The sequence below is a fragment of the Thalassophryne amazonica genome, chromosome 4 (assembly GCF_902500255.1).
Source record: "Thalassophryne amazonica chromosome 4, fThaAma1.1, whole genome shotgun sequence".
NCBI lineage: Eukaryota > Metazoa > Chordata > Actinopteri > Batrachoidiformes > Batrachoididae > Thalassophryne > Thalassophryne amazonica.
Window position 1 is genome coordinate 107,032,579 of NC_047106.1, and position 25,342 is coordinate 107,057,920.

Sequence of the window (25,342 nt, forward strand, 5' to 3'; positions counted from 1 at the left end):
TATGGATGGTTTTCCAACTTGGCTCCACTGTGTACTGTGATACGAAATATGATTCCTCCTTGAAGTTCAGTGGTAGCTCAGACATCATTATGAACCTGGAGGTCACATGGGAATTGTAGAGTGCCTAACCAACTCAGCTGAGTCCAAAGGCCAAACCAAAATGCTGTTTTATGTAAGACAGAGTCCTTATCAGTGGAACCACATCAGATGTTTTCAAAACAAAACAACATTCTGTTCTCTGTAATTCTATTTTATATGCCACAGTACCTAATGAATATATTGACATATTCGTGCATTCTTGTTTCTTCATCTATAGTCGCCTGAACACCATTGTGACAACCCTTTTCCCCAAAGGATCACGCAGTGTGGTACCAAGAGATATGCCTATGAATATTTTTGTCAAAATCATCCAGTTTATTGCACAGGTAATAAACAAAATGATTTACTGAGTTGCAGCATCTCAATATTTTATGTGTCTTCTGTTAAAATCATATATTTGTTAGCCTTATGTCACTTTAGTGATACTCATGAAATCATAGTAAATGCCGTTTTTTATTCTATTTTCTTGCAGGAAAGACTTGATTTTGCCATGAAAGAGATTATATTTGACCTTCTTTGTGTTGGAAAACCTGCAAAGGCATTTAGTCTTAATCCTGAGGTACAGTTTTTTTTCCTCACGCTATGTTTATATGCAGATGCAGTGGGATATATTTTTGCCTTCATGGGAAGTTAGAGTGTGATCATAGAGTTACATATATGAAAGCTACAGTGAGGACTCACGCCTGGCCGTGTGCCGGCAAAGAGCATGATGTGCCATTACCAGAGTGCAAACAGCTGTGTCTGTCTTGGGTTTTTATTTTTATTTGTTTGTTCTTTTTGTTTTCTTTCTGGCTTTCTGGCCTTCTGGCTTCGACGTTCACTCCACACACATGCTGTATTGCACAGCCGGGTACTTTGTGTCCTTTTTTCCATCTTTGGTAATGGTGGCCATGCCCACATGTAGGCATGGAAGCATTACTTTAGCTGTATAGGGAGTCCTCACTCTAGCTTTCATATATGTAACCCTGTGGTTGTGATGTAGAAAACTGTAACAAGTAATTTTAACACTTTTTAGTCATGGACACCTTTGGCAATATAAAATCCCCCTCATTGCCTTTTTGAAAGATGAACATGTCTACGAGTACTGCATTAATAAAATGTTTAACTTAACACTTGAAATAAAAGACTTGTGAGGTTCACTGGACCCCATAAAATGTTTATTTTAAATACTGTTGTTTTTTTTTGTTGTTGTTGTTGTTTTTGTTTTTGTTATTATTATTGGTTACTAGTTTGGGAGGCCTTTGCGACTTATACTCCAGTGCGACATATCTATAGAAAAATTGTACATTCGTTATTAATAATAATAATTGTAATGGCAATGTATTATATATAATCGGTATAATCTATTGCCTGTTGTAATTTTATCTCCTGCAGCAGTAATCATTGCTTAAACCAGAAATATTGTCAGTGCTGCAAAAGCCAAGCAGGGCTGGTATTTTGGCAACTCCATTTGAAGGATAAACTTTTTCGTCTTCCTCTTTAGAGGATGAATATTGGTTTGAGAGCATTCCTGGTCATTGCTGACAAACTGCAGAAGAAGGATGGTGAGCCACCGATGCCGAACACTGGATGCACTTTGCCCTCTGGGAACACACTCCGAGTTAAGAAAACGTACCTGAGCAAAACACTGACAGATGAAGAGGCCAAAGCTATTGGTAAGTGAGACAGATTATTCTGGAAGATTGCAAATGTCTTACTTCTGCAAACATCAAAAGCACTGACAGCTTCGGCACTGGAATCAAAATTAGGCGAATATCGTTTGCAGGCAAATATCAGTAGTATCATCTGTCATCTGCTCCAGGGATGTCTCAGTACTATTTTCATGTGCGGAAAGCTATCGACAATATGCTCAGACACCTGGATAAGGAGGTAGGACGCTGCATGATGATGACTAATGCTCAGATGTTGAACAAGGAGCCTGAGGATATGATCACGTAAGTGTGTCACTGTTCTTCTTCTATCTAAGACAGTTCACGTTGATGTGACCCAACAGAGGTGCATTAAACATGGTTCACCTGTCATCCAGAACACATTCTTGAAATAATTTAGTCTAATAATCAATCAATTTATTTTAAACTGAAAGGTACACTTAAATTGTGCATACTTCCACAAGTGTGACAAGAAGCTGTGAACTGACAAATCCCCGACCCAGTTCTGGGTAAAATTCTGCACCAGATGACCTCATGACCGAAAGAGTAACCTCACCATCTGCTACCAGTCACAGCTTCATAGTGGATTTTTATTCAACAAAACTGATCAAGTCCAGACTCGCATCTCGTGCTTTGTGGAGCTGAACTTTCAGTTCTTCTTTTTAAGAAAACCCTCTATGCCATTTCATGATGAAGTTGTATAACTGGTGAAGTAAAATGCAAAACTTGCACTACACACAATTTCTTCAATCCTAGGCACAGAAGCCGATAACATCTTATTGTCTTGGTGGCTTTCCTCAGGGCCCCTTCACACATAACACGATTGAAGCTAACTAGCGCACGTAGGATGAATTGCATGCCATTTGGGAAAAATCGCAGCCACCTCTAATGCCTTGTACACCTGTCACTACAACTATTCACGCACACCAGCAGCCGAAAGATAGAGTGTACCCTCTGAGAGCCTATTCGCTCCCTTTAGCAGCAGGTGTCAGCCAAATTCCAGGTGACACACACAAACATCCAACACCGCTCGCTGGAAACTTAGAAAATGTGGGGCCATTCGCGCTGTTAGCACAAAAATAGTGACAATCACTTTCGAGCTGGATGTGAAATTTGTCTACGTACCCCCATGAGTGTGGCATTGCCAAGCAACACACGTGTGTATCGCGCACGTGTTGTGCTCCCCCCCTGCTCCCCCCCACAACACATGAGCCATGCATGCGTTTCACACCCCCCATCCGCAACACACGTGGCATGCCGGGGGTGGAGGGGTGGGTGGTTGCACACTTGCATGAACTGCTACTATGTATGTACAGATGAGGAGCGGCCAGCCACGTCTGAGCACACACAGTACAGCGAGCTGTCTCCCAGCCGGTCGCTGACCAGAGAACTTACTGACAGCTGCAAATGACGGCTCAATGCACATGACGTGTCACATTAAAAACACAGAGACCACCACCACGACAAGTATATTAATACACTCACTACATACACAAATACTAAATTACTAAAACAAATGATCACATAACACAGAAACAGAGAGTGACATGTTGGTGTGTGCTCTGAATGGCCCGCCGACAGCAGCAGCTGTTGAGATCTCCGGTTCTGGACGTCACAGCTGGAGAACACATACCGTGTTTTGACGAACATGACTTAACAACTGTCCACTGTGACACGTGTGTTTTTGCTTGCTATCCTCACGTGGACATTGATAAAAACATATATCGCTGTTACGACAGGCTGCAGCGAGCGAGCGCACGGCTACACATTGACAGGTTGTCCCAGGTGAAACGGACCGTCAGATCATAACACGCAGCGTGCGATCTGAATGTCACATCACCCATGTGAGCTCTGTTCCATATAATGAAGTGTCTGTCCTGTGGCACGCCGCCCACAGGACACGGGTCGGGCGAGACATGCGTGCAGGGCCGCTGGACACACCACGCCAGCAAATATGGACATAAGAGCGCAGTGCTTCATGCATGTCATGTCATGACTGTACGTCTATGCCAGGGGTGGGCATCTTGCTCCAGAAGGGAAGAGGGTGCAGGTTTTCTTTGCAGCCACTGACTCCACCAGGTGATTTCACTGATTAACTGATTCCACCTGCTCAAAGTGATATTAATCAGTGAAATCACCTGGTGGAGTCAGTGGCTGCAAAGAAAACCTGCACCCTCTTGGCCCTTTCTGGAACAAGTTGCCCACCACTGTCTATGACCATGGGTCATCTACAGAGGCACAGACTTGTACTATCCGCTCGATAAGAGGGATTCAATAAAATGCAGTGTTTTTTTGTGGTGTGTGGTTTTATTTTGTTTTCTCCACAGCAGAGGCACGATGTGGTGCAACACATCCCAGCTGCTTGCACTGTGTTCAGTTTCGTGCACGTGCGTGAGTGTGCACAAAATCGAACACAGTGTGTTGTGCATGCCTGTGTGACCGTGCATCCCTCACAACAGCAGCTGGAATGTTTTATGGTTCCCAATTTCGTGTTTGGTTTGTGGCTTTTCTTCCGGTTCTGCGTCTTTCGTGTTATGTGTGAAGGGGCCTTCACTAATCGCTTTCTTGCACAGTCACTCAGTTTTTTGAAACTGCTGCTCCGGACAAATTTACCATACATACTCTTTGTATTTCTTAATAACTGAGGTAAATGAAGTCCAACACATAATCATTGTCTTGGAAATGTTCATGTGTTCATCCCCTGACTTGTCTGAAGAAAACTGGATCAAAAAGTGATGGTTTACACGTTTTAGTACAGGAGGCACTCACTTATTCACACCATCATTTATGCTTTTAGATTTTATTTCTTTTAATTCATGATGGAGAGATTGCATTTCTATGTGACTTTAAAGGGCATAATTTTAGAAATTTTAACATTAAAAAGCCTGACTTTTTTATTTTGTTTTGTTTATTGACATCATACATGCTTTAATTTTAAAGCATGTAAAAGGTCAAGAGTGCACAAACATTGTCACATCACTGTGTATCCGCCAGCTTTAGTATTGAGTGTAATTATAAATGGCCAACCATTATTACCTCCACCAATCAACAGAGGAGGCTTTCTTAGCTTGGGTCCTATAACATCATAATCAAAGGCATTTTTTGTTTGTTGATGGCAGTAATGAATCTTGGTCGCTTGATATTCCCTTACCAAAAAGTAGTATATGCAAGTATGTTTCAAGTATACTTCTAGTTTACTTTTTATATACTTATCAGTACTTTTTTTTGGTAAGGGTTTAGCAGTTTAATATAATGACAAAGTTGTGTTCTATAAAAATGAAGAGTTTTGCTTTAAGTTGAGCTTAAGTGTGATCTTTCCAGAGGTGAAAGAAAGCCCAAGATCGACTTGTTCAGGACATGTGTTGCTGCTGTTCCTCGCATCTTACCTGATGGAATGTCCAAGCCTGAGCTTATAGATCTTCTGGCTCGGTGAGTTGAAACACTCTCTTTTCAAGACCATTTCTTTCAACTTTCAAAGGTCTTAAAATACACCTTTGCAAATGCCATGAAAACAGCAAATCTTGTAACAAATTCAGGAAGCATTTCAATATAGATCGAAACGTGAAGTGCCTCTCAGAACAACACATACCGTGCCTTTTCTCCTGGATACAGATCTTTGAGCCTGATGCTTAAATTTTGATGCCAGTCATGACCTTTGATCATGACCATTGATATGATCCTGATTACTGTTTTGTTTTTGTTTGTTTGCTTGCTTTATCCTGATGGCTGAACCAGCAACAGTAACCTTAGTAGCTACCAGGGCCCTATGATTAGCAGCAAGGCTTCACAAACAATGTGCTAGGCCTGTCTTTACTTTATGTTATTGTCATTTACATTACAGTGCGTTATGGTACCCATTTGCAGCTGGTTGGACTGAGGCAATGGCGATTAAGCTTGTCCAAGGCCAGAGACTGTTAGCATGAGCAGGATTCAAAGACTGGTCTTCATATTGATACACCAGCTCCTTATTCACTGAATGACAGTGCATCTGAAAAGTATTCACAGCACTTCACTTTTTCCACATTTTCTTATGTTACAGCCTTATTCTAAAATGGAGTAAATTAATTTTTCCCTCAAAATTCTACTCACAACACCCCATAATGACAACATGAAAAAAAATTTTTTTTTGAAATTGTTGCAAATGCATTAAAAATAAAAACTAAGAAATCACATGTACGTAAGTACAAAAATATTCACAACCTTTGCTCAATGCTTTGTTGATGCACCTTTGGCAGTAATGACAGCCTCAAGTCTTCTTGAAGATAATGCCACAAGCTGTGTGTACCTATCTTTGGACAGTTTTGCCCATCTCTCTTTGCAGCACCTCTCAAGCTCCATCAGTTTGGATGGGGAGCGTTGGTGACAGCCATTTTCAGATCTCTCCAGAAATGTTCAAATGGATTCAGTTCTGGGCTGTGGCTGAGCCACTCAAGGACATTCACAGAGTTGTCCTAAAGCCACTCCGTAGAAATATTCGCTATGTGCTTATGGTCGCCCCAGTCAGAGGTCAAGAGTATCTGGAGCACATTTTCATCCAGGATGTTTCTGTACATTGCTGCATTCATCTGTCCCTCAATCCTGACTAGTCTCCCAGTTCCTGCTACTGAAAAACATCCCCACAGCATGATGCTGCCACCACCATGCTTCACTGTAGGGATGGTGCCTGGTTTCCTGGCATTCACGCCAAAGTGTTCAATCTTTGTCTCATCTGATCAGAGAATTTTGTTTCTCAAGGTGTGAGAGTCCTTCAGGTGCCTTTTGGTAAATTCCAGGTGGGCTGCCATGTTCCTTTAACGTACTAAGGGGTGGCTTCCATCTGGCCACCTTACAGACGGAAGGTCTTCGTATTAGCCAATGGCCATATTTTGGCCTTGGGTAAAAATGTGGAAAAAGTGAAGCTCTATGAATACTTTCCAGATTCACTTTACCCACTCTACATTGCTGTCACTGACTGAATGACTGCCCGGCGCTTGCATAGGACATTTTCATATGTAATAGTTTGTTTGGGCTGGTTCAGACAAGGGACCATATACAATATACAATGCTGCATTTTGTATACAATATATACTTTTTTTTTAACATTACGAGTACAAGCAGAAGAAACAGAACCAGAAAAAAGTGTCTACACTTCAGAAGTAAATGAGTACCAACCTTCACTGTGGAAAGAACCTCACATCCTGTCCAGGGGTAGCTGTAGACCCACATCTGCATCACACTGGAATCTGGGGATAAGAAGCAGCACCAATGGGTGCAAGAGGCCTGTATAGGACGTCGACCAAAGTGTGCAAGCAACAACAATGTGTGAATATGCTTTTGGCCAAAAGTGGTGTGTTTATGTTCCAAAGTTTGCATCATAGCAGAAGCGAGTCTAAAGATGCTAATATCACAACATTTGAGCTTTCAGTATTTAATTAACATATACATAAAAATCCACAAACTAATGTAATTTAACTTGAGAGAGTTATGAGACTTATAGCAGAGTACAAACTAGAGCACCGTGCTCGTAGAGTGCAAACCTCCGCCAACACTAGTTTCCAATTCCACAAAATTTTTAAAATTTTTTAGGTCAAGGTCCTGTGAGAAGTGATTTTTCATAAGCTAAATTAGATGTGATCAAATGTCAGGAGTATGTATTACTAGTTCATGCACTTTAATCAAAGTTTTTTTGTGGTGTTGTCGTTCCTGATTTCTTTTTCAGATAATTTTCACAGAACATTGGTTATCTCAATAAATGCACAATTTGTCATTATTTTTGGCACGTAGTTTGCGACTGATAACTGGAAGATAGACAAACAGGCATAAAATTGGAACCTCCATCCAATTGTGTTGGTGTAGGTAAATCCATAACAGAAAAATGAGAGTGACTGAAGCACTTTTGATTTAGATATAATGCAAAATGTACACCAAATGGGCTTTTGAATATTAAATTCAAATGTCCACAAAATCCACAATCTGGATCAAACTTTGTCAGGCGATAGTGAGTGCCAGCCTGCACCTCAATTCAAATATGAGACTGACTGGGGCACATTTGATTAAGATATCATGTAAAATATACAAGTACATTAAGTGGAGTTTTCAATGTTAAATTTAAATAGCCACAAAATCTGTAATCTGTATTAGAACCGGTTCAGACTTTGTCAGCCAATAAAGGAACCATCCTACATGACACTACCAAATATGAAAGAAAGTTGGTCTTTTTGACAGTTACGATTTTTTGAAAATTCATTCAATGTTAAATATAAGGATTTTTCCCTTTTTTCAAGATTTTCCTGACTTTGACCTTTGACCTACGACCTTGAAAATTGAATCAGTTCTTGCCTATCAGGACATGAATTGTCATTAAAAATTTCATAACGATATATAAAAAATTGTGGGTTACAGGCTGTTCCCAAACATACATAAGACAAACAAACAGGATCAAAAACATAACCTCCTCCAACTTCATTGGCTGAGGTAAACATGACTAAAAAATGGCTACAGGGTGCACTGGAGTAAGGCACCTACCCATCCAGCAATACGCTTTGTATTGTCATCGATTTGATTCCTCAGATAGAAGGTATTTGCTGCAGGTGTCACTCCCTGTTTCACTGTCTTTCACTTCCCTGTCTAGGAAAGGTTAAAAACCTATAACACTACATACGTATATACTACATAACATTTGCTTTTACATAAACTGTTTGTTGCATTTGTCTGTTTTTTTTTTTTCGTCACCAGTTTGACGATCCACATGGATGACGAGCTACAACTCATTGCCCAGAATTCCTTGCAAAGTCTGTTGGTGGATTTCTCTGATTGGCGTGATGACATCCTGTTCGGATTCATGAACTTTCTTTTGCGTGAGGTCCATGATACCCACCAGGGGTTGTTAGATACATCCCTCAAATTACTGCTGCAGCTTCTCACGCAGTGGAATCTCGCTCTGGCCGTCCCAGGGAAAAGCTGTGACACCACTAAGATACACACTGCTGAGGTACGTGTCTTCACGTGTTAAATGTCATAAGAAAACATTATCAGCAGTCATCATATTTCTCATAGTAATTTAAGCTACTTCAAGCTACACTCAGTCTTGCAATCAACATAGTAATTCAGTATTTTTTAAATTTGTGATGCTCCTACAGATTGTGTTATCAGCGAAAGGTAATAAACTTTGTAACAGTTTACCATTATCAATAAGGGTGTGTACTACTGTATCACACTTTTAAGACCCATTTAAATTTGTGGCTAGTAGAAAATCAGAGTTGTAACCACTTTTCGCTGTTTCATATATTATTTGTTCTTTTTTTTTTCCTTTTAATATCTATACTGCCAACTAAATCACACTGGATATGGGCAGAGCATTCTTACATGTTGTGCATCCTCTTTTGTTGTCTTTGCTGGTCTCGGTCATCATCCCTTCTCTAATTAGTGTCAGTGAGATGTATACGGTTATAAGTTTTTATGTAGCTTGTCTTGGGGCTGTGGATGAAAAATAACAATTGTGCTAACACCCCTGTCACACCATGACGATTTAGCCAGTGTATGCCAACCGTATTAAAAACGCTGGCGTACTTCTAATAAGTTATGGGTAAGTTTTGCATACGTTAAGAGCATGTTGAAGCACACTGATATATGTTGTAATACACCAAGTACTTCAAAAAATTTGGGGCATGCACAATATTTTGTATGTATGCCAGCATATGACTCATATGTCTCGCACATGTAGGACATAAGTTGTAGGTAAGTTATGTGATTGTTGATACACATGTCATGTGAGTTACTCATAAATAGAAATACGAGGTCTATTAGAAAAGTATCCAACCTTATTATTTTTTCAAAAACCATATGGATTTGAATCACGTGTGATTGCGTCAGACAAGCTTGAACCCTCGTGCGCATGCGTGAGTTTTTCCACGCCTGTCGGTTGCGTCATTCGCCTGTGAGCAGGCTTTGAGTGAGGAGTGGTCCACCCCCTCGTCGGCGGAATGATTTGGTTTTTTTTTCCATCAGAATTTTTTCAGAAACTGTTAGAGACTGGCAGCTGGAAACCATTAGAAAAATTTATCTGGCTTTCAGTGAAAATGTTACGGGCTTGGTAGAGAATAAGGAGTGTTACTGTCGCTTTAAGGACGGCCCCCAGCGGCTGTGGGGCGCGCCGCGCTCTGAAGCCGCCACCGACAGGCTGAACAACCATTTCATTTCTAAACGGATGGCTGTCTGGATCCGTGACCATCGTGTGCCATTTATCTGGTTATCACAAGAGCTAGACATCAACCATTTTCCGGCAGATTTCACTTTTAACAAGAGATTTTGTTATGGAAAGCCGAGCGGAGGCTTCGCGCATCACGATGGATTCGCTACTGGAGTGAGACAAAACCACCTCCGTTTTGGTCTCACAGGATGGCTTTGAGATGGCGTTCAGACAGCTGTCAGTGGTTTTTCCATCGAGTGATTGTCCGAGAAATTGTGGATGTGCCTGGACATGCCAGAACATGTCCCGTGAGGCTTCATCACAGCACCGCCGCGATGGGCGAAGCCTCCGCTCCTCTTTCTATGACAAAAACTCCTGTAACAGTGGAATGTGCCGTTCATTTCCAAACTGGACGCTGTGTTTTATCCGGGACGTCGTCTGACTAGCACAGGAATTGTGAAAAGATGTGGACATCAGCACTTTTTCAGCGCATTGAGACAGACGTGCGGAGGAATTCCGCGCGTCGCAGCGGTGCCGCATGGCGCACAGCAACGCCGTGATGAAGCCTCACGGGACATGTCTAATGGTTTCCAGCTGCCAGTCTCTAACAGTTTCAGAAAAAATTCTGATGGAAAAAAAGCCCAAATCATTCCGCCATTTCCTGGCAATGAAACAACGACGAGGGGGCTGGACCACTCCTCACTCAAAGCCTGCTCACAGGCGAATGACGCAACCGACAGGCGTGGAAAAACTCACGCATGCGCACAAGGGTTCAAGCTTGTCTGACGCAATCACACGTGATTCAAATCCATATGGTTTCTGAAAAAAAATAATGTCGGATACTTTTCTAATAGACCTCGTATGTCCATTGATGCTGCTCATTGATTGTCTGAAAGACTGTTTCAAATATTAAAACCATTCACACACAAAGTAAATTAATCTTACCTGTTCTTTTCAGTCAGATTCATCATTACAGCCTGACGAAAACATGTCCACATAAAACCTCCTGATTTTGGAAAATACTGAAAATACTTTAATTCCTTGTCGTGGCTGAAGAAAGGTAGCGTTAGAAGTCCCTCTGTGGTTTTTCTGCTCCTGTGTATTTCTGAGCCTGAACCAGGCAGGAGGATTGTTCAGACGGGGCTGGGGGACTGATCAGGCTGCGACACCAGCGCTTTACACCACAACAAGACAATTAAATTTTTTAAAAGTCAAGTCAGCAGTTATTACAGACATCAGTCGATAATTCTCCACTCTGACAAAAGTGTCCACCAAGGCAAAAATAAATTAAAATAATGTTAAATTACTGTGTTTTGCCTCCGTGTGGAGGGGGCGAAGATATGCGGCAGTGTACCCGCCCGCGATGACATGCTTTTCAATATTATGTGTTCCACCTGCCAACAAAAAGGGTTCTGTCCTTTTGGTTGCAAACCAAGCCAGACTTAACTGTTCCGACCTGTACCATGCTGTGCAGTACGGGCCTGGACCACTCTGTGGAAACGGGGCTGTCAGTATATGCTGGCTAAATCATCAAGGTGTGACAGCTGCATAATGTCTTTAGATGTATGCCCGTGTTTTTACTGCAGTCGGCATCCGCTGGCTAAATCATCAAGATGTGACAGGGCCCTAACTCTGCCATATTTACATCCTGTATTTTGTTTTGATGTTCATGAATATGCACTGTCCCAATAAATAAATAAATACCCCTGTTGCTGCAGATGAGCTCAAGCCTTAAGATCCCTCCAGAGCGAGGACCCACTGTGCTGCATGCTGTGGAGGGACTGGCGCTCGTACTACTCTGCTCCTGTCAGCTCAGCACCCGCAGGATCGCCATCACCATACTGAAAGAAATACGCAGCCTCTTTATGACCATTGGACAGTCTGAGGTAAACATTATAGACTGCCAAACTGAGGTGACAGCATGACAGAGGCTGTAATAATGTCACCTGAAATTTCTGCTTTGTGACCTGCAGGATGATGATAAGCCAGTGATCGAGATTATGGACCAAATCAGTCCTGTCATCCTGGAAAGTTTTGCTAATGTTGCTGTTTCTGATACAGTAAGTGTACAGTCTCAGCCCCACTTTCTACTGTAGCGTCAACAGCAGATGCTACTGTTATTGTGAACACCCCCTTTTCTACTTTTTTTTACTAATAGCCCAATTTCATAGCCTTAATAGTGTGCATATCATGAATGCTTGGTCTTGTTGGATTTGTGAGAATCTACTGAATCTACTGGTACCTTGTTTCCATGTAACAATAAGAAATATACTCAAAACCTGGATTAATCTTTTTAATCAGATAGCACTACTATTATTCTGAACACTACTGTAAATCAATTAAAAATATAAAAGCCAAGTTGATGGGTTGCATAAGTAATGATGAAGTTGGTAAAGGAGAATTTTCTTAAAATGACGACCTGAATCAGCTGCAATTTGCCAGAAGGTACATCTGAGATTCAAGCAAGCCTAGATTTGATGTTTTGGTGAAATAACATCCTCCTCTTTACCACTTCATCATCTTTGAAGTGTTATCATTAAGCTTTATTAAAACAAGTCAGGGAATGGATACATGAACATTTCCAAGTCACTGAATATATGTTAGATTTCTTTTACATCGATCATTAAGAAATACAAACAGTACGGTAAATCTGTTTGAAGTAGGCAGATCTCTAAAACTGAGTAACCATACAAGAAGTTGACCAGTGAAGAAGCCACCAAACAATATATTCGTATGTGTTTTGTTAAGCACTGTGTTTTGTGCACATTCCTAAGAATTTCCACCTGCCTATGCAATGCACGTGTTGTATTTAATGTTCAGAAATGCGTTTTGGGGTTAAGTTTAAGATTAACATAACAGGGTTAGATTATGTTAGGTTTGATAATAATGATAATGATGATGATGATGATGATGATGATGATGATGATGATGATGATTTTTGACCCTTTTACAGACATATACATTACAGTCTTGTTTTCTGTAATGTCTTCACTGCTTGCCAACTGATGAATATGTGGGATACGTATGAACACACATGAGAGACCCCAGAGAAGAAGTGATCTGTTTTGCTGTATGAAAACAGTGTGCAAATACGACAAATGATTCTTAATAAAATTAAACAATTTGATTTAGCACTATGATAGAGTTGACTTCACTGTGATGGAGTTTAGTTTGGATTGGGACCAAATTTATTCCCAGCAGAGTTTATTTTACTCTGCAAAATTGACTGTGTAGTTCCTCTATTTGTAACAAATGTAACACAACATACAGTAAGTACTATGTGCATAAAGAAGAGCAGTGGACAGAGTGCAGCATCCAACTGATCATCACTTTGGACCTGTGCTCTGTGCAGAACAACCTGTTTGCAAATGAGTTTTTCCAGAACTGTTCTGAGTAAGACAAATGCCAGAACATTTCTTCCATTTCTTTCTGTAGGTGTGTTCTGACATTCCTATGTTGTTGTCAGGAATAGGAACATTCAAGTCAGCAATGACCTCTGATTTCTGCTTCTTTTTTATTACTCTCCACAGACTCCCATGCCAGCTGGCCAGCAGGTGGACCTTCAGTGGCTAGTGGAGTGGAACGGACTGCTGGTCAACAGTCACTATGACATCCAAAGCCCCTCATATGTGTGGATCTTTGCCCAGTCCGTGAAGGATCCCTGGGTGCTGTGTGTGTACAGCTTCCTCCGAGAGGACAACTTGCCAAAGCACTGCCCCACAGCACTCAACTACACCTGGTCTTACATCTTCACTCGAATGCAGACGCTCATGCCTTTGGTTGACCCAAAGTAAGTGTGCTGCAATTGCTTCCTGAAACACTTCTGTACTTGTTTTCTTGTCCATATTCTGTGCATTCTGCTTCATGTTCTTGTTTCAGTTGCACTATTGACCACCTGGTAGCAGTTTCTCATTGCACATATAAGCTCCTCCTGAGATCTTGTGCTGTTTAGATGAAAATAAAAATATTTTTGCTTTACTTCCTTCTGAATGATTTTCCAGTAACCCAGTGAATGCAAAGAAGACCAACATATCTGGCAGTGGGGACAATTACTTGACCCTGTGGAGAAACTACCTCATCCTTTGCTTTGGTGTGGCCAAGCCCAGCATCATGAGCCCCGGTCATTTGAGAGTATCAACGCCTGAGATCACGGCCGCTACAACTGATAGCACTGTCAGCTATGATAACAAGGTAGCTGCTTCTCTGGCGTTTGGCCTCATTAATTCCCAGAGTGCTTTGTCTCCTCAAGCTCAGGTGTTCATTCAAATGCTGTTGACATACAAACTGAAAGCATCACATTACGCTGGAATCCATGAGTGGAATTTCAAGCTGATGCTGTTTCAGACATAAGTTTACATACATGGTGACTAAAAGCTTCCTCCTTCTGCACGTATTCCATTTTATCATACTATATGTGTATGTCAGTTATAATGTTTACTTTATTTTCATGTACGTAATGTTATTTTAAAATAATGGTAACAAAATAGATTTATTCCGTTTTATTCAGTATGACAGATTTGACTACTGACTTTTCAAACTCAATTTGCACCAAATGCACATTTCAGCAAACATGATATGTCTTCAGTCAGTCAGAATGCTTTAATTGGGTGTCTATACATAAAAACCAAGTGGCATCTGTATATGTGTGCATGTGTGTGGCTTCAATCATGGAATAACTGGGGAGAGGTGACATTTTCCGTTTGGTATGCTTATGTATTTTGGGTCAAAGATGAACGCCGCCGAAACGGAACATTGATAGGACTAATATTTTTTTTTGGAGAAACTACAGATATTAGCTAATGACAGTGAACAATGGACGTTGATAATTACATTCTAGACTCACACGCCATTCCAGCAGGGGGCAGTAAATGGTCTATATATTAAAAGTGAAGTGGCCTCTGTGTACATGTATGTGTGTGTGCATGCATGCATCTGTGTACCTTTGATCACGGAGAAAATGTGGAGCACTAACATTTTCCATTCGGTATGCTTATTTTTTTTTTTTAGGTGAATGATGAACACCGCCAAAGCGGAACGTTGGTAGGACTTATATTTTTAGAGAAACTACACATATTAGCTAACAACAGTGAACAATGGACGTTGATAATTACATTCTGGACTCACACTCCATTTCAGCAGGGGGTGGTAAATCATCTATATATTAAAAACGAAGTGGCCTCTGTGTATGTGCATGCATGCATGTGTTTACCTTTGAACACAGAGAAACTGGGGAGAGCTGACATTTGTCGTTTGGTATGCTTATGTATTTTGGGTCAAGGATGAATGCCTGTTGTGTGGGCCGCTGAAGAGGAGGTACTGCTGGCCCACCACCACCAGAGGGCGCCCTGCCTGGAGTGCGGGCTCCAGGCACCAGAGGGCGCTGCCGCCGACGAGGGCTGCCAGGGTGACAGCTGTCACCCATTACTGGACACAGCTGACTGCACTCAGGACGGAGGTATATCAGCAGGACAGCGTCTCCACCTCAGTGCCGAGATATCGCCTTGAGATTAAGGTAACCTTCTCTGCAAGCTCATATTGAAGACTCTGATAAACCTTGGTAAACCTTTTCAGGACAGCTGACTACAGAAAGCTACTTGCTTGGATAAGTACTCACCTTTCCTGCTTCATTGTAACAAGAGGTGGAGGCGGCTTCTCCCCTCTCCGTCTACTGGGTGCTGTCGCATCCATACCTGTGTGTTTGTGCTCTTTCCCGCCAGCAGTACCGGATCCGACGAGCGGAGGCAGTGGCCACCTGGGAATTCGGGACTTGGCGGTTCCAGTACTTCTGGGGTTCGGTGGCAGAGGAAATCTGGGTGTTTGCAGGAGTTCCGGTTCGACTAGGACGGACGCCTCCTACCTTCGAGCCTGCCCACACGACACCAGCAGATTTCGGCTTCAAACTCCAAATTATTAATTGTTGTATTGGTTGTGCTCTTTTCACAACAGTAAAACTTGTTATTCACCTTTCTCCATTGTCCGTTCATTGCGCCCCCTGTTGTGGGTCCGTGTACCTACACTTTCACAACAATGCCCCCAAAATGGAACATTGATAGGACTAATATTTTTTGGATAAATTACAGATATTACATAACAACAGTGAACAATGGATGTTGATCATTACATTCTGGACTCACACGCCATTCCAAATCATTATTGAGACTTTACATAATTTATTACTACCCTTGAAAAATGTCAACTACCTATTTTATAAACAGTACTCAATGTAGAGCATAGGGGGTGGTGGCCAAGTGGTTAATGCGCTTGGTTTCAGTGCAGAAGGTTCCAGGTTCAAATCCCACCCCTGCCACATTTCTCCATGTAATGTGGAGTTGCATCAGGAAGGGCATCCGGCGTAAAACCTGTGCCAGTTCAACATGCAGATCCACCTTGGATTTGCTGTGGTGACCCCGAGTGCAAACAAGGGAGCAGCCGAAGGGGCTTACTTTTTACCCAATTTAGAGCCTGTGGCTCAACACGCTAGTAAGTTAATTTAAAAATGAAAGGCATCAGATGACTGAGGCAAATCCTGCATGCTCTGAACAAACATCACTTCTTTTTATGACTTCCTTGTTACACTACTTACATCAGTCAATCACAATTTGTTTTTGCTGATAAATATATACTTTAGATTATCTCTGTAGCCCTATTGGTTTTGGAGAACAGAAAATATGCTTTTCACACCACGTTTTTGTTAATCTTGACTTTTGTCAGATCCTGTCCTGAAGCTAATCATGTCAATATGTCTGGTCAAGTAATTTTCCAACAAAGTTTGGTGAAAATCCATCTGGCTATTTTTGAATTATTGTTTTCACAGACAGACACATACACAGGACCAATTATAATACCCTGTTTCACCACCCCATGGGGTAATAATAAAAACAGCATCAGATCTTGAGTGGGAAACCAGATGATATACACTAGATGATTTAAATAGCATGAATGATTCCAATAGATTACAGAAATTGATGGATTTAAGCCATCCACACACTACACAATGATACGATCTGCTCACAATGATACAGTCCGCTCGATGTAACACAGTACCATTTCAATGTAATGCAGGAGCATATTTCAGAAGAAATCCAGAACACAGTGTGCACATTCCAGTATGTGCCACTGTCCACAGATTAAAGGAGAAGCAGGAGATGCACAGTGCTCTGCAGGTTTTTCCATCTGTGTTGAAATCAGTCAAAACAGAGCTTGAATGAGAGAGAAATAAATACGAGGTCTGTCAATAAAGTAACGGTCCTTTTTATTTTTTTCAAAAACTACATGGATTTCATTCATATGTTTTTACATCAGACATGCTTGAACCCTCGTGCGCATGCGTGAGTTTTTCCACGCCTGTCGGTGACGTCATTCGCCTGTGAGCACGCCTTGGGAAGGAGTGGTCCCGCCCCCTCGTCGGATTTTCATTGTCTGGAAATGGTGGAATGAAAAGGACTTTTTTCCATCAGAATTTTTTCAGAAGCTGTTAGAGACTGGCACCTGGAAACCATTCGAAAAATTTATCTGGCTTTCGGTGAAAATTTTACGGGCTTCACAGAGAATAAGGTCCAAGCATGTCTGACATAAAAACATATGAATGAAATCCATATAGTTTTTGAAAAAAATAAAAAGGACCGTTACTTTATTGACAGACCTCGTACGAGGTGTATTAGAAAAGAAACCAACAGTTTTATTTTTTTTTAAAACTATATGGATTTGAATCACGTGTGATTACATCAGCCAAGCTTGAACCCTCGTGCGCATGCGTGAGAAAACAGAGAACTTTTCAGAAGAGGTCGGAATCAGCAGTTTATCCGGACATTCCACTGTTAAAGGAGATTTTTTTTAATGAAAGACGTGCGGACGGACTGGCGCGTCGGCTCTCACGACGTCCTGGGTCAACAGAGGCTTAAATTTGGAGGTTTTCAGCTTGAAGCAGGATGACGACGTCGCCTCGGAGCACTGTGCGACCTCCCACTCCATGGGAAGTCCTTACAGCGATAGAAACAATCCAAAATCTCTCATCAGCCGTTAAAATTTTCACTGAAAACCAGCTGAATTTCTCGAATGGTGTCCACTCGGATGTGCCTCACAGTTTTTGAAAAAATTTTGATCAAGCACAGCGCCAGTCTCTCAGCAACTTCTCAGACAAAGGAATTCCGACGAGGGGGCTGGACCACTCCTTCCACAAGGCATGCTCACAGGCGAATGACGTCACCAACAGGCATGAAAAAACTCTTGCATGCCCATGAGCTTGGCTGATATAATCACACGTGATTCAAATCCATATGGTTTTTTAAAAAAATAATAAGGTCGGATACTTTTCTCACAGACCTCGTATGTAATGAGGCCACGTTATTGAGCACAAAAATTTAACTGTGTGCACTCAAGATACAATTATTTCCCGTAGTTGATTAGTTCATGTACATATGATAATCATCTGCACTGTGTCAAGTTGCAAAGTATTCAAAGAGACCTGAGATATAAAATAACACCCTACATACTGAGTGTTATTATTGAGTGGTGTGTGGATAATAACAAATACAAAAATACATTTTTTTTTTAGCACAGCATAGATTTTGTTTGCTCAGAGAGAAAGGTGCATGTGAGCCAGCACCTTGATTGGTCATAAGCGCTGCCAAAATTATTTTACGTATTTAACTAATTGTAAGGGCCCTGGCCACTGGCGTTTAGGAGGATTTGTGCATGAAATGAGGAGACAAAAGCTGAGCGTCCGCAACAAAGGTGGGTGGAAATGACAAATGTTTGCGACTGTGATGTGGCCGTGCTGGGCACGCGTCATATCTGTTTTGCACGTTGTCCCGGTCTGCCGCCAAGCCGCGCCAACCCGTCGGTTGTGGATATCAGCGGATGACAGGGGATATGCAGCGCGTTGGTTGTGTATGTCCTGCGAATGTCTTCAGTATGTGTTCAGGCAGTGATGCGGATCTCATCCGCAGCAGGATTTTTGAGCCGCTCAAAAATCCTGGCTGCGGACATGCGTGCCTCTGCGGATGATCACGGACGTGTTCGGATGGCTGCCGACTCATACAGGAATGTTACACGGTTATTTGGCGAATGTGGGCCACTTTTGTGCGCATTCCATCCGCAAATCCTCCTAAACGCCAGTGGGACAGGGCCCTAAAATTAAAGTGTGGGACCGAACACATATAACTTATAACTGAAAAATAAATACACACATAAAGACTTCTGATGCATTTCTGTTTTCTCTATTCTGACCATTCCAACACTCCATGGACACGTTCATGTGTGCACCTTGGATGTCAACCCCTTTAAAGGTGCACAGCTTCTTTTTTCTTTCAGTAGCTCCTATTGAAACATACATCTCTCACACAAAGTACAGACTAAATGGGAAGCTGAGAGGATTTTGCCCACAGGTGAGTGTGCAGTTGTGTTTGTTTGTTTCTTTTGGCTGCTCCTGTTTTGCTTGAGTGCAAATATGTGTGCATATACACACCTGTGCACTCCGTACATCTTTCTGCTAGAGGTCATCCATGTCTTTATGTCTGTAAGACAATCCTGCAGTTTAGCTAATTGGTGTGTGTCCTCTGGCTTCATGGATAGATAAAGCTGGGTATCATCTGCGTAACAATGAAAATTTAAGCAATGCCGTCTAATAATACTGTCTAAGGGAAACATGTATAAAGTGAATAAAATTGGTCCTAGCACAGAACCTTGTGGAACTCCATAATTAACCTTAGTCTGTGAAGAAGATTCCCCATTTACATGAACAAATTGTAATCTATTAGATAAATATGATTCAAACCACCGCAGCGCAGTGCCTTTAATACCTATGGCATGCTCTAATCTCTGTAATAAAATTTTATGGTCAACAGTATCAAAAGCAGCACTGAGGTCTAACAGAACAAGCACAGAGATGAGTCCACTGTCTGAGGCCATAAGAAGATCATTTGTAACCTTCACTAATGCTGTTTCTGTACTATGATGAATTCAGAAAACCTGACTGAAACTCTTCAAATAGACCGTTCCTCTGCAGATGATCAGTTAGCTGTTTTACAACTACCCTTTCAAGAATTTTTGAGAGAAAAGGAAGGTTGGAGATTGGCCTATAATTAGCTAAGATAGCTGGGTCAAGTGATGGCTTTTTAAGTAATGGTTTAATTACTGCCACCTTAAAAGCCTGTGGTACATAGCCAACTAATAAAGATAGATTGATCATATTTAAGATCAAAGCATTAATTAATGGTAGGGCTTCCTTGAGCAGCCTGGTAGGAATGGGGTCTAATAGACATGTTGATGGTTTGGAGGAAGTAACTAATGAAAATAACTCAGACAGAACAATCGGAGAGAAAGAGTCTAACCAAATACCGGCATCACTGAAAGCAGCCAAAGATAACGATATGTCTTTGGGATGGTTATGAGTAATTTTTTCTCTAATAGTTAAAATTTTATTAGCAAAGAAAGTCATGAAGTCATTACTAGTTAAAGTTAAAGGAATACTCGGCTCAGTAGAGCTCTAACTCTTTGTCAGCCTGGCTACAGTGCTGAAAAGAAACCTGGGGTTGTTCTTATTTTCTTCAATTAGTGATGAGTAGTAAGATGTCCTAGCTTTACGGAGGGCTTTTTTATAGAGCAACAGACTCTTTTTCCAGGCTAAGTGAAGATCTTCTAAATTAGTGAGATGCCATTTCCTCTCCAACTTATGGGTTATCTGCTTTAAGCTGCGAGTTTGTGAGTTATACCACGGAGTCAGGCACTTCTGATTTAAAGCTCTCTTTTTCAGAGGAGCTACAGCATCCAAAGTTGTCTTCAATGAGGATGTAAAACTACTGACGAGATACTCTATCTCACTTACAGAGTTTAGGTAGCTACTCTGCACTGTGTTGGTATATGGCATTAGAGAACATAAAGAAGGAATCATATCCTTAAACCTAGTTACAGCGCTTTCTGAAAGACTTCTAGTGTAATGAAACGTATTCCCCACTGCTGGGTAGTCCATCAGAGTAAATGTAAATGTTATTAATAAATGATCAGACAGAAGGGAGTTTTCAGGGAATACTGTTAAGTCTTCAATTTCCATACCATAAGTCAGAACAAGATCTAAGATATGATTTAAGTGGTGGGTGGACTCATTTACATTTTGAGCAAAGCCAATTGAGTCTAATAATAGATTAAATGCAGTGTTGAGGCTGTCATTCTCAGCATCTGTGTGGATGTTAAAATCGCCCACTATAATTATCTTATCTGAGCTAAGCACTAAGTCAGACAAAAGGTCTGAAAATTCACAGAGAAACTCACAGTAACGACCAGGTGGACGATAGATAACAAATAAAACTGGTTTTTGGGACTTCCAATTTGGATGGACAAGACTAAGAGTCAAGCTTTCAAATGAATTAAAGCTCTGTCTGGGTTTTTGATTAATTAATAAGTTGGAATGGAAGATTGCTGCTAATCCTCTGCCTCGGCCCGTGCTACGAGCATTCTGGCAGTTAGTGTGACTCGGGGGTGTTGACTCATTTAAACTAACATATTCATCCTGCTGTAACCAGGTTTCTGTAAGGCAGAATAAATCAATATGTTGATCAATTATTATATCATTTACTAACAGGGACTTAGAAGAGACAGACCTAATGTTTAATAGACCACATGTAACTGTTTTAGTCTGTGGTGCAGTTGAAGGTGCTATATTATTTTTTCTTTTTGAATTTTTATGCTTAAATAGATTTTTACTGGTTATTGGTGGTCTGGGAGCAGGCACCATCTCTACGGGGATGAGGTAATGAGGGGATGGCAAGGGGAGAGAAGCTGCAGAGAGGTGTGTAAAACTACAACTCTGCTTCCTGGTCCCAACCCTGGATAGTCACGGTTTGGAGGATTTAAGAAAATTGTCCAGATTTCTAGAAATGAGAGCTGCTCCATCCAAAGTGGGATGGATGCCGTCTCTCCTAACAAGACCAGGTTTTCCCCAGAAGCTTTGCCAATTATCTATGAAGCCCACCTCATTTTTTGGACACCACTCAGACAGCCAGCAATTCAAGGAGAACATGCGGCTAAACATGTCACCAATTTGGGAGGGGCCCAGAGAAAACTACAGAGTCCGACATTGTTTTTGCAAAGTTACACACCGATTCAATGTTAATTTTAGTGACCTCCGATTGGCGTAACCGGGTGTCATTACTGCTGACGTGAATTACAATCTTACCAAATTTACGCTTAGCCTTAGCCAGCAGTTTCAAATTTCCTTCAATGTAGCCTGCTCTGGCCCCCGGAAGACAATTGACTATGGTTGCTGGTGTCGCTAACTTCACATTTCTCAAAACAGAGTCGCCAATAACCAGAGTTTGATCCTCGGTGGGTGTGTCGCCGAGTGGGGAAAAATGGTTAGAAATGTGAACGGGTTGGCGGTGTACACGGGGCTTCTGTTTAGAACTATGCTTCTTCCTCACAGTCATCCAGTCGGCCTGCTTTCCCGGCTGCTCGGGATCTGCTGGAAGGGAACTAACGGCGGCTAAACTACCTTGGTCCGCACCGACTACAGGGGCCTGGCTAGCTGTAGAATTTTCCACGGTGCGGAGCCGAGTCTCCAATTCGCCCAGCCTGGCCTCCAAAGCTACGAATAAGCTACACTTATTACAAGAACCATTACTGCTAAAGGAGGCCAAGGAATAACTAAACATTTCACACCCAGAGCAGAAAAGTGCAGGAGAGACAGGAGAAGCCGCCATGCTAAATCGGCTAAGAGCTAGTATCTGCTCTAAGCTAGTGGATTCCTAAAAACACACAAAGTGAATAATGTGTAAATAATTTAGAGGTGATTCTGCAGGAGTGCTTTAGTTAAGGCACGTGAAGATTACACTGTGAAACAAATCGTTATCTAGTTAACTAGATCAAACTGCGCAGATTAAACAGCTAACAGATACAGCAAAACACCACTGTGCTCCGGAACAGGAAGTGATACAATACCGCAGTGAGAGCCAACCACCAGTAGAGGCAAGAATTTATATATATATATATATATATATATATATATATATATATATATATATATATATATAGTCTCTTTCTCTAAAATTGTATATAATAATCATTAGATTATTAATATATAAACAAAAATAAATTTAAGAAATACTACAATTTGAAAACAAATGCACCCGAACGTGATGACAGCTGCAACTGCTTAATGCTAACTTTTAATATTGAAAATGCCATAGACATGCTAACGCGTTAGCATCGGGATCTGGATCGTGAGCCGGATCACCACTAAAATTTAATCACTTGTTCCTCTTGTCATTTCCAACCACTCCACAAAAGTTCATCAAAATCTGTTCAAAGCCTTTTGAGTTATCCTGCTGACAGACAGACAAACAAACAAACAAACAAACAAACAAACAAACGCGACCGAAAACATAACCTCCTTGGCGGAGGTAAAAAGCTGGGACAGGGGCAACAAAAGACTGGGAAAGTTGATGAATACTCAAAGAACTCCTGCTTGGAACATTCCACAGGTGATTAAGCTAATTGGAAACAGGTGAGTGTCATGACTGGGTATTAAAAGAGCATCCCCAAAAAGCTCAGCTGTTCACAAGCAAAGATGGGGCAAGGATCACCACTTTGTGAACAACTGCGTAAAAAAAAATAGTCCAACAGTTTAAGAACAATGTTTCTCAACATTCAATTGCAAGGAATTTAGGAATTCCATCATCTACAGTCCATAATATAATCAGAAGATTCAGAGAATCTGGAGAACTTTCTGCAACCCCAAGTCCCATGAAGTTGCGACAATGTGTAAAATGTAAATAAAAACAGAACACAATGATTTGCAAATCCTCTTCACCCTATATTCAATTGAATACACCACAAAGACAAGATATTTAATGTTCAAACTGATAAACTTTATTGTTTTTGTGCAAATATTTGCTCATTTTGAAATGGATGTCTACAACATGTTTGAAAAAGCTGGGATAGTGGTATGTTTACCACTGTGTTATATCACCTTTCCTTGTAACAACATTCAATAAGCATTTGTGAACTGAGGACACTAATTGTTGAAGCTTTAAAGGTGGAATTCTTTCCCATTCTTGCTTGATCTATGACTTCAGATAGTCAACAGTCCGGGGTCTCTGTTGTCATATTTTGCGCTTCATAATGCGCCACACATTATCAGTGGACGACAGGTCTGGACTGCAGGCAGGCCAGTCTAGTACCCGCACTATGAAGTCATGCTGTTGTAACACGTACAGAATGAGGCTTGGCATTGTCTTGCTGAAATAAGCAGGGATGTCCCTAAAAAAGACGTTGCTTGGATGGCAGTATGTGTTGCTCCAAAACTTGGATGTACCTTTCAGCATTGATGATGCCATCACAGATGTGTAAGTTGTCCATACCATGGGCACATACCATCACAGATGCTGGCTTTTGAACTTTGCGCTGGTAACAATCTGGATGGCCTTTTTCCTCTTTTGTCTGGAGGACACAATGTCCATGATTGTCAGGACTGGTGATGGCTTGACACATGAAGCAGTAGGAGACCAATGCAGACTCACAGGCATGGCTGGCTTAGATAGATAAAAAGCTTTATCAGAAGACCAGGCATAGGATTCGGTACACAGATAGTCAAACTTACTGGCAGAGGTATCAGACATGATGCAGGCTGGGTCAGGGTCCAGAAACAAGCAAAGTTCATACAACCGGCATTGAGGAGTAATATAGGAAAACAGATGCAGAGTAAAAAAACAGGCTGAGTACAGGGCAACGGCGAGGTGGAGGTCGGAGTATACAAGCAAGGTCAAAAAACACAGAAGAGCAAAACAGGACGAGAACAAAAGGCGAGAAAGTGAGCAGAGTCAACAATCGGGCAGTGAGCTGTAGAACTGTGAGGGTTTTAAAGAGGAGCAAACTAATCAGGTTGATGTGAAGCAGGTGTGTGGAGAGAGGTGTGGTGAAGTGAACAAAGAGGAGAGAAGAAAGGCAAGAGTGTGCGAGAGGGCAAAACATCCGTCCATCCATTTTCTTCCGCTTTATCCGGAGTCGGGTCGCGGGGGCAGCAGCTCAAGCAAAGCCGCCCAGACCTCCCGATCCACACACACCTCCCCCAGCTCCTCCGCGGGAACCCCAAGGTGTTCCCAAGCCAGCCGAGAGATGTAGTCCCTCCAGCGTGTCCTGGGTCTTCCCCGGGGCCTCCTCCCAATGGGACGTGCCCGGAACACCTCTCCAGTGAGGCGTCCAGGGGGCATCCGGAAAAGATGCCCCAGCCACCTCAACTGACTCCTTTCGACATGGAGGAGCAGCGGCTCGACTCCGAGCTCCTCACCCTATCTCTATGGGAGCGCCCAGCCACCCTGCGGAGGAAACTCATCTCGGCCGCTTGTACTCGTGATCTCGTTCTTTCGGTCATGAGCCAAATCTCATGACCATAGGTGAGGATCGGAATGTAGATCGATCGGTAAATTGAGAGCTT

The 25,342-nt window shown here is 41.8% G+C and overlaps 1 protein-coding gene across 1 annotated transcript in view; it reads left to right on the plus strand.

Annotated features, from left to right (window-relative positions):
* Positions 1-25,342, plus strand: part of frya (furry homolog a (Drosophila)) — a 260,590-nt gene that overhangs the window by 98,560 nt on the left and 136,688 nt on the right. The window contains exons 13-22 of the mRNA XM_034168395.1: positions 317-425; positions 572-658; positions 1,583-1,754; positions 1,901-2,033; positions 5,070-5,177; positions 8,463-8,718; positions 11,634-11,801; positions 11,889-11,975; positions 13,446-13,705; positions 13,917-14,106. Of these exons, the coding sequence (XP_034024286.1) occupies positions 317-425; positions 572-658; positions 1,583-1,754; positions 1,901-2,033; positions 5,070-5,177; positions 8,463-8,718; positions 11,634-11,801; positions 11,889-11,975; positions 13,446-13,705; positions 13,917-14,106 (1,570 nt within the window). The remainder of the gene's footprint in view (positions 1-316; positions 426-571; positions 659-1,582; positions 1,755-1,900; positions 2,034-5,069; positions 5,178-8,462; positions 8,719-11,633; positions 11,802-11,888; positions 11,976-13,445; positions 13,706-13,916; positions 14,107-25,342) is intronic.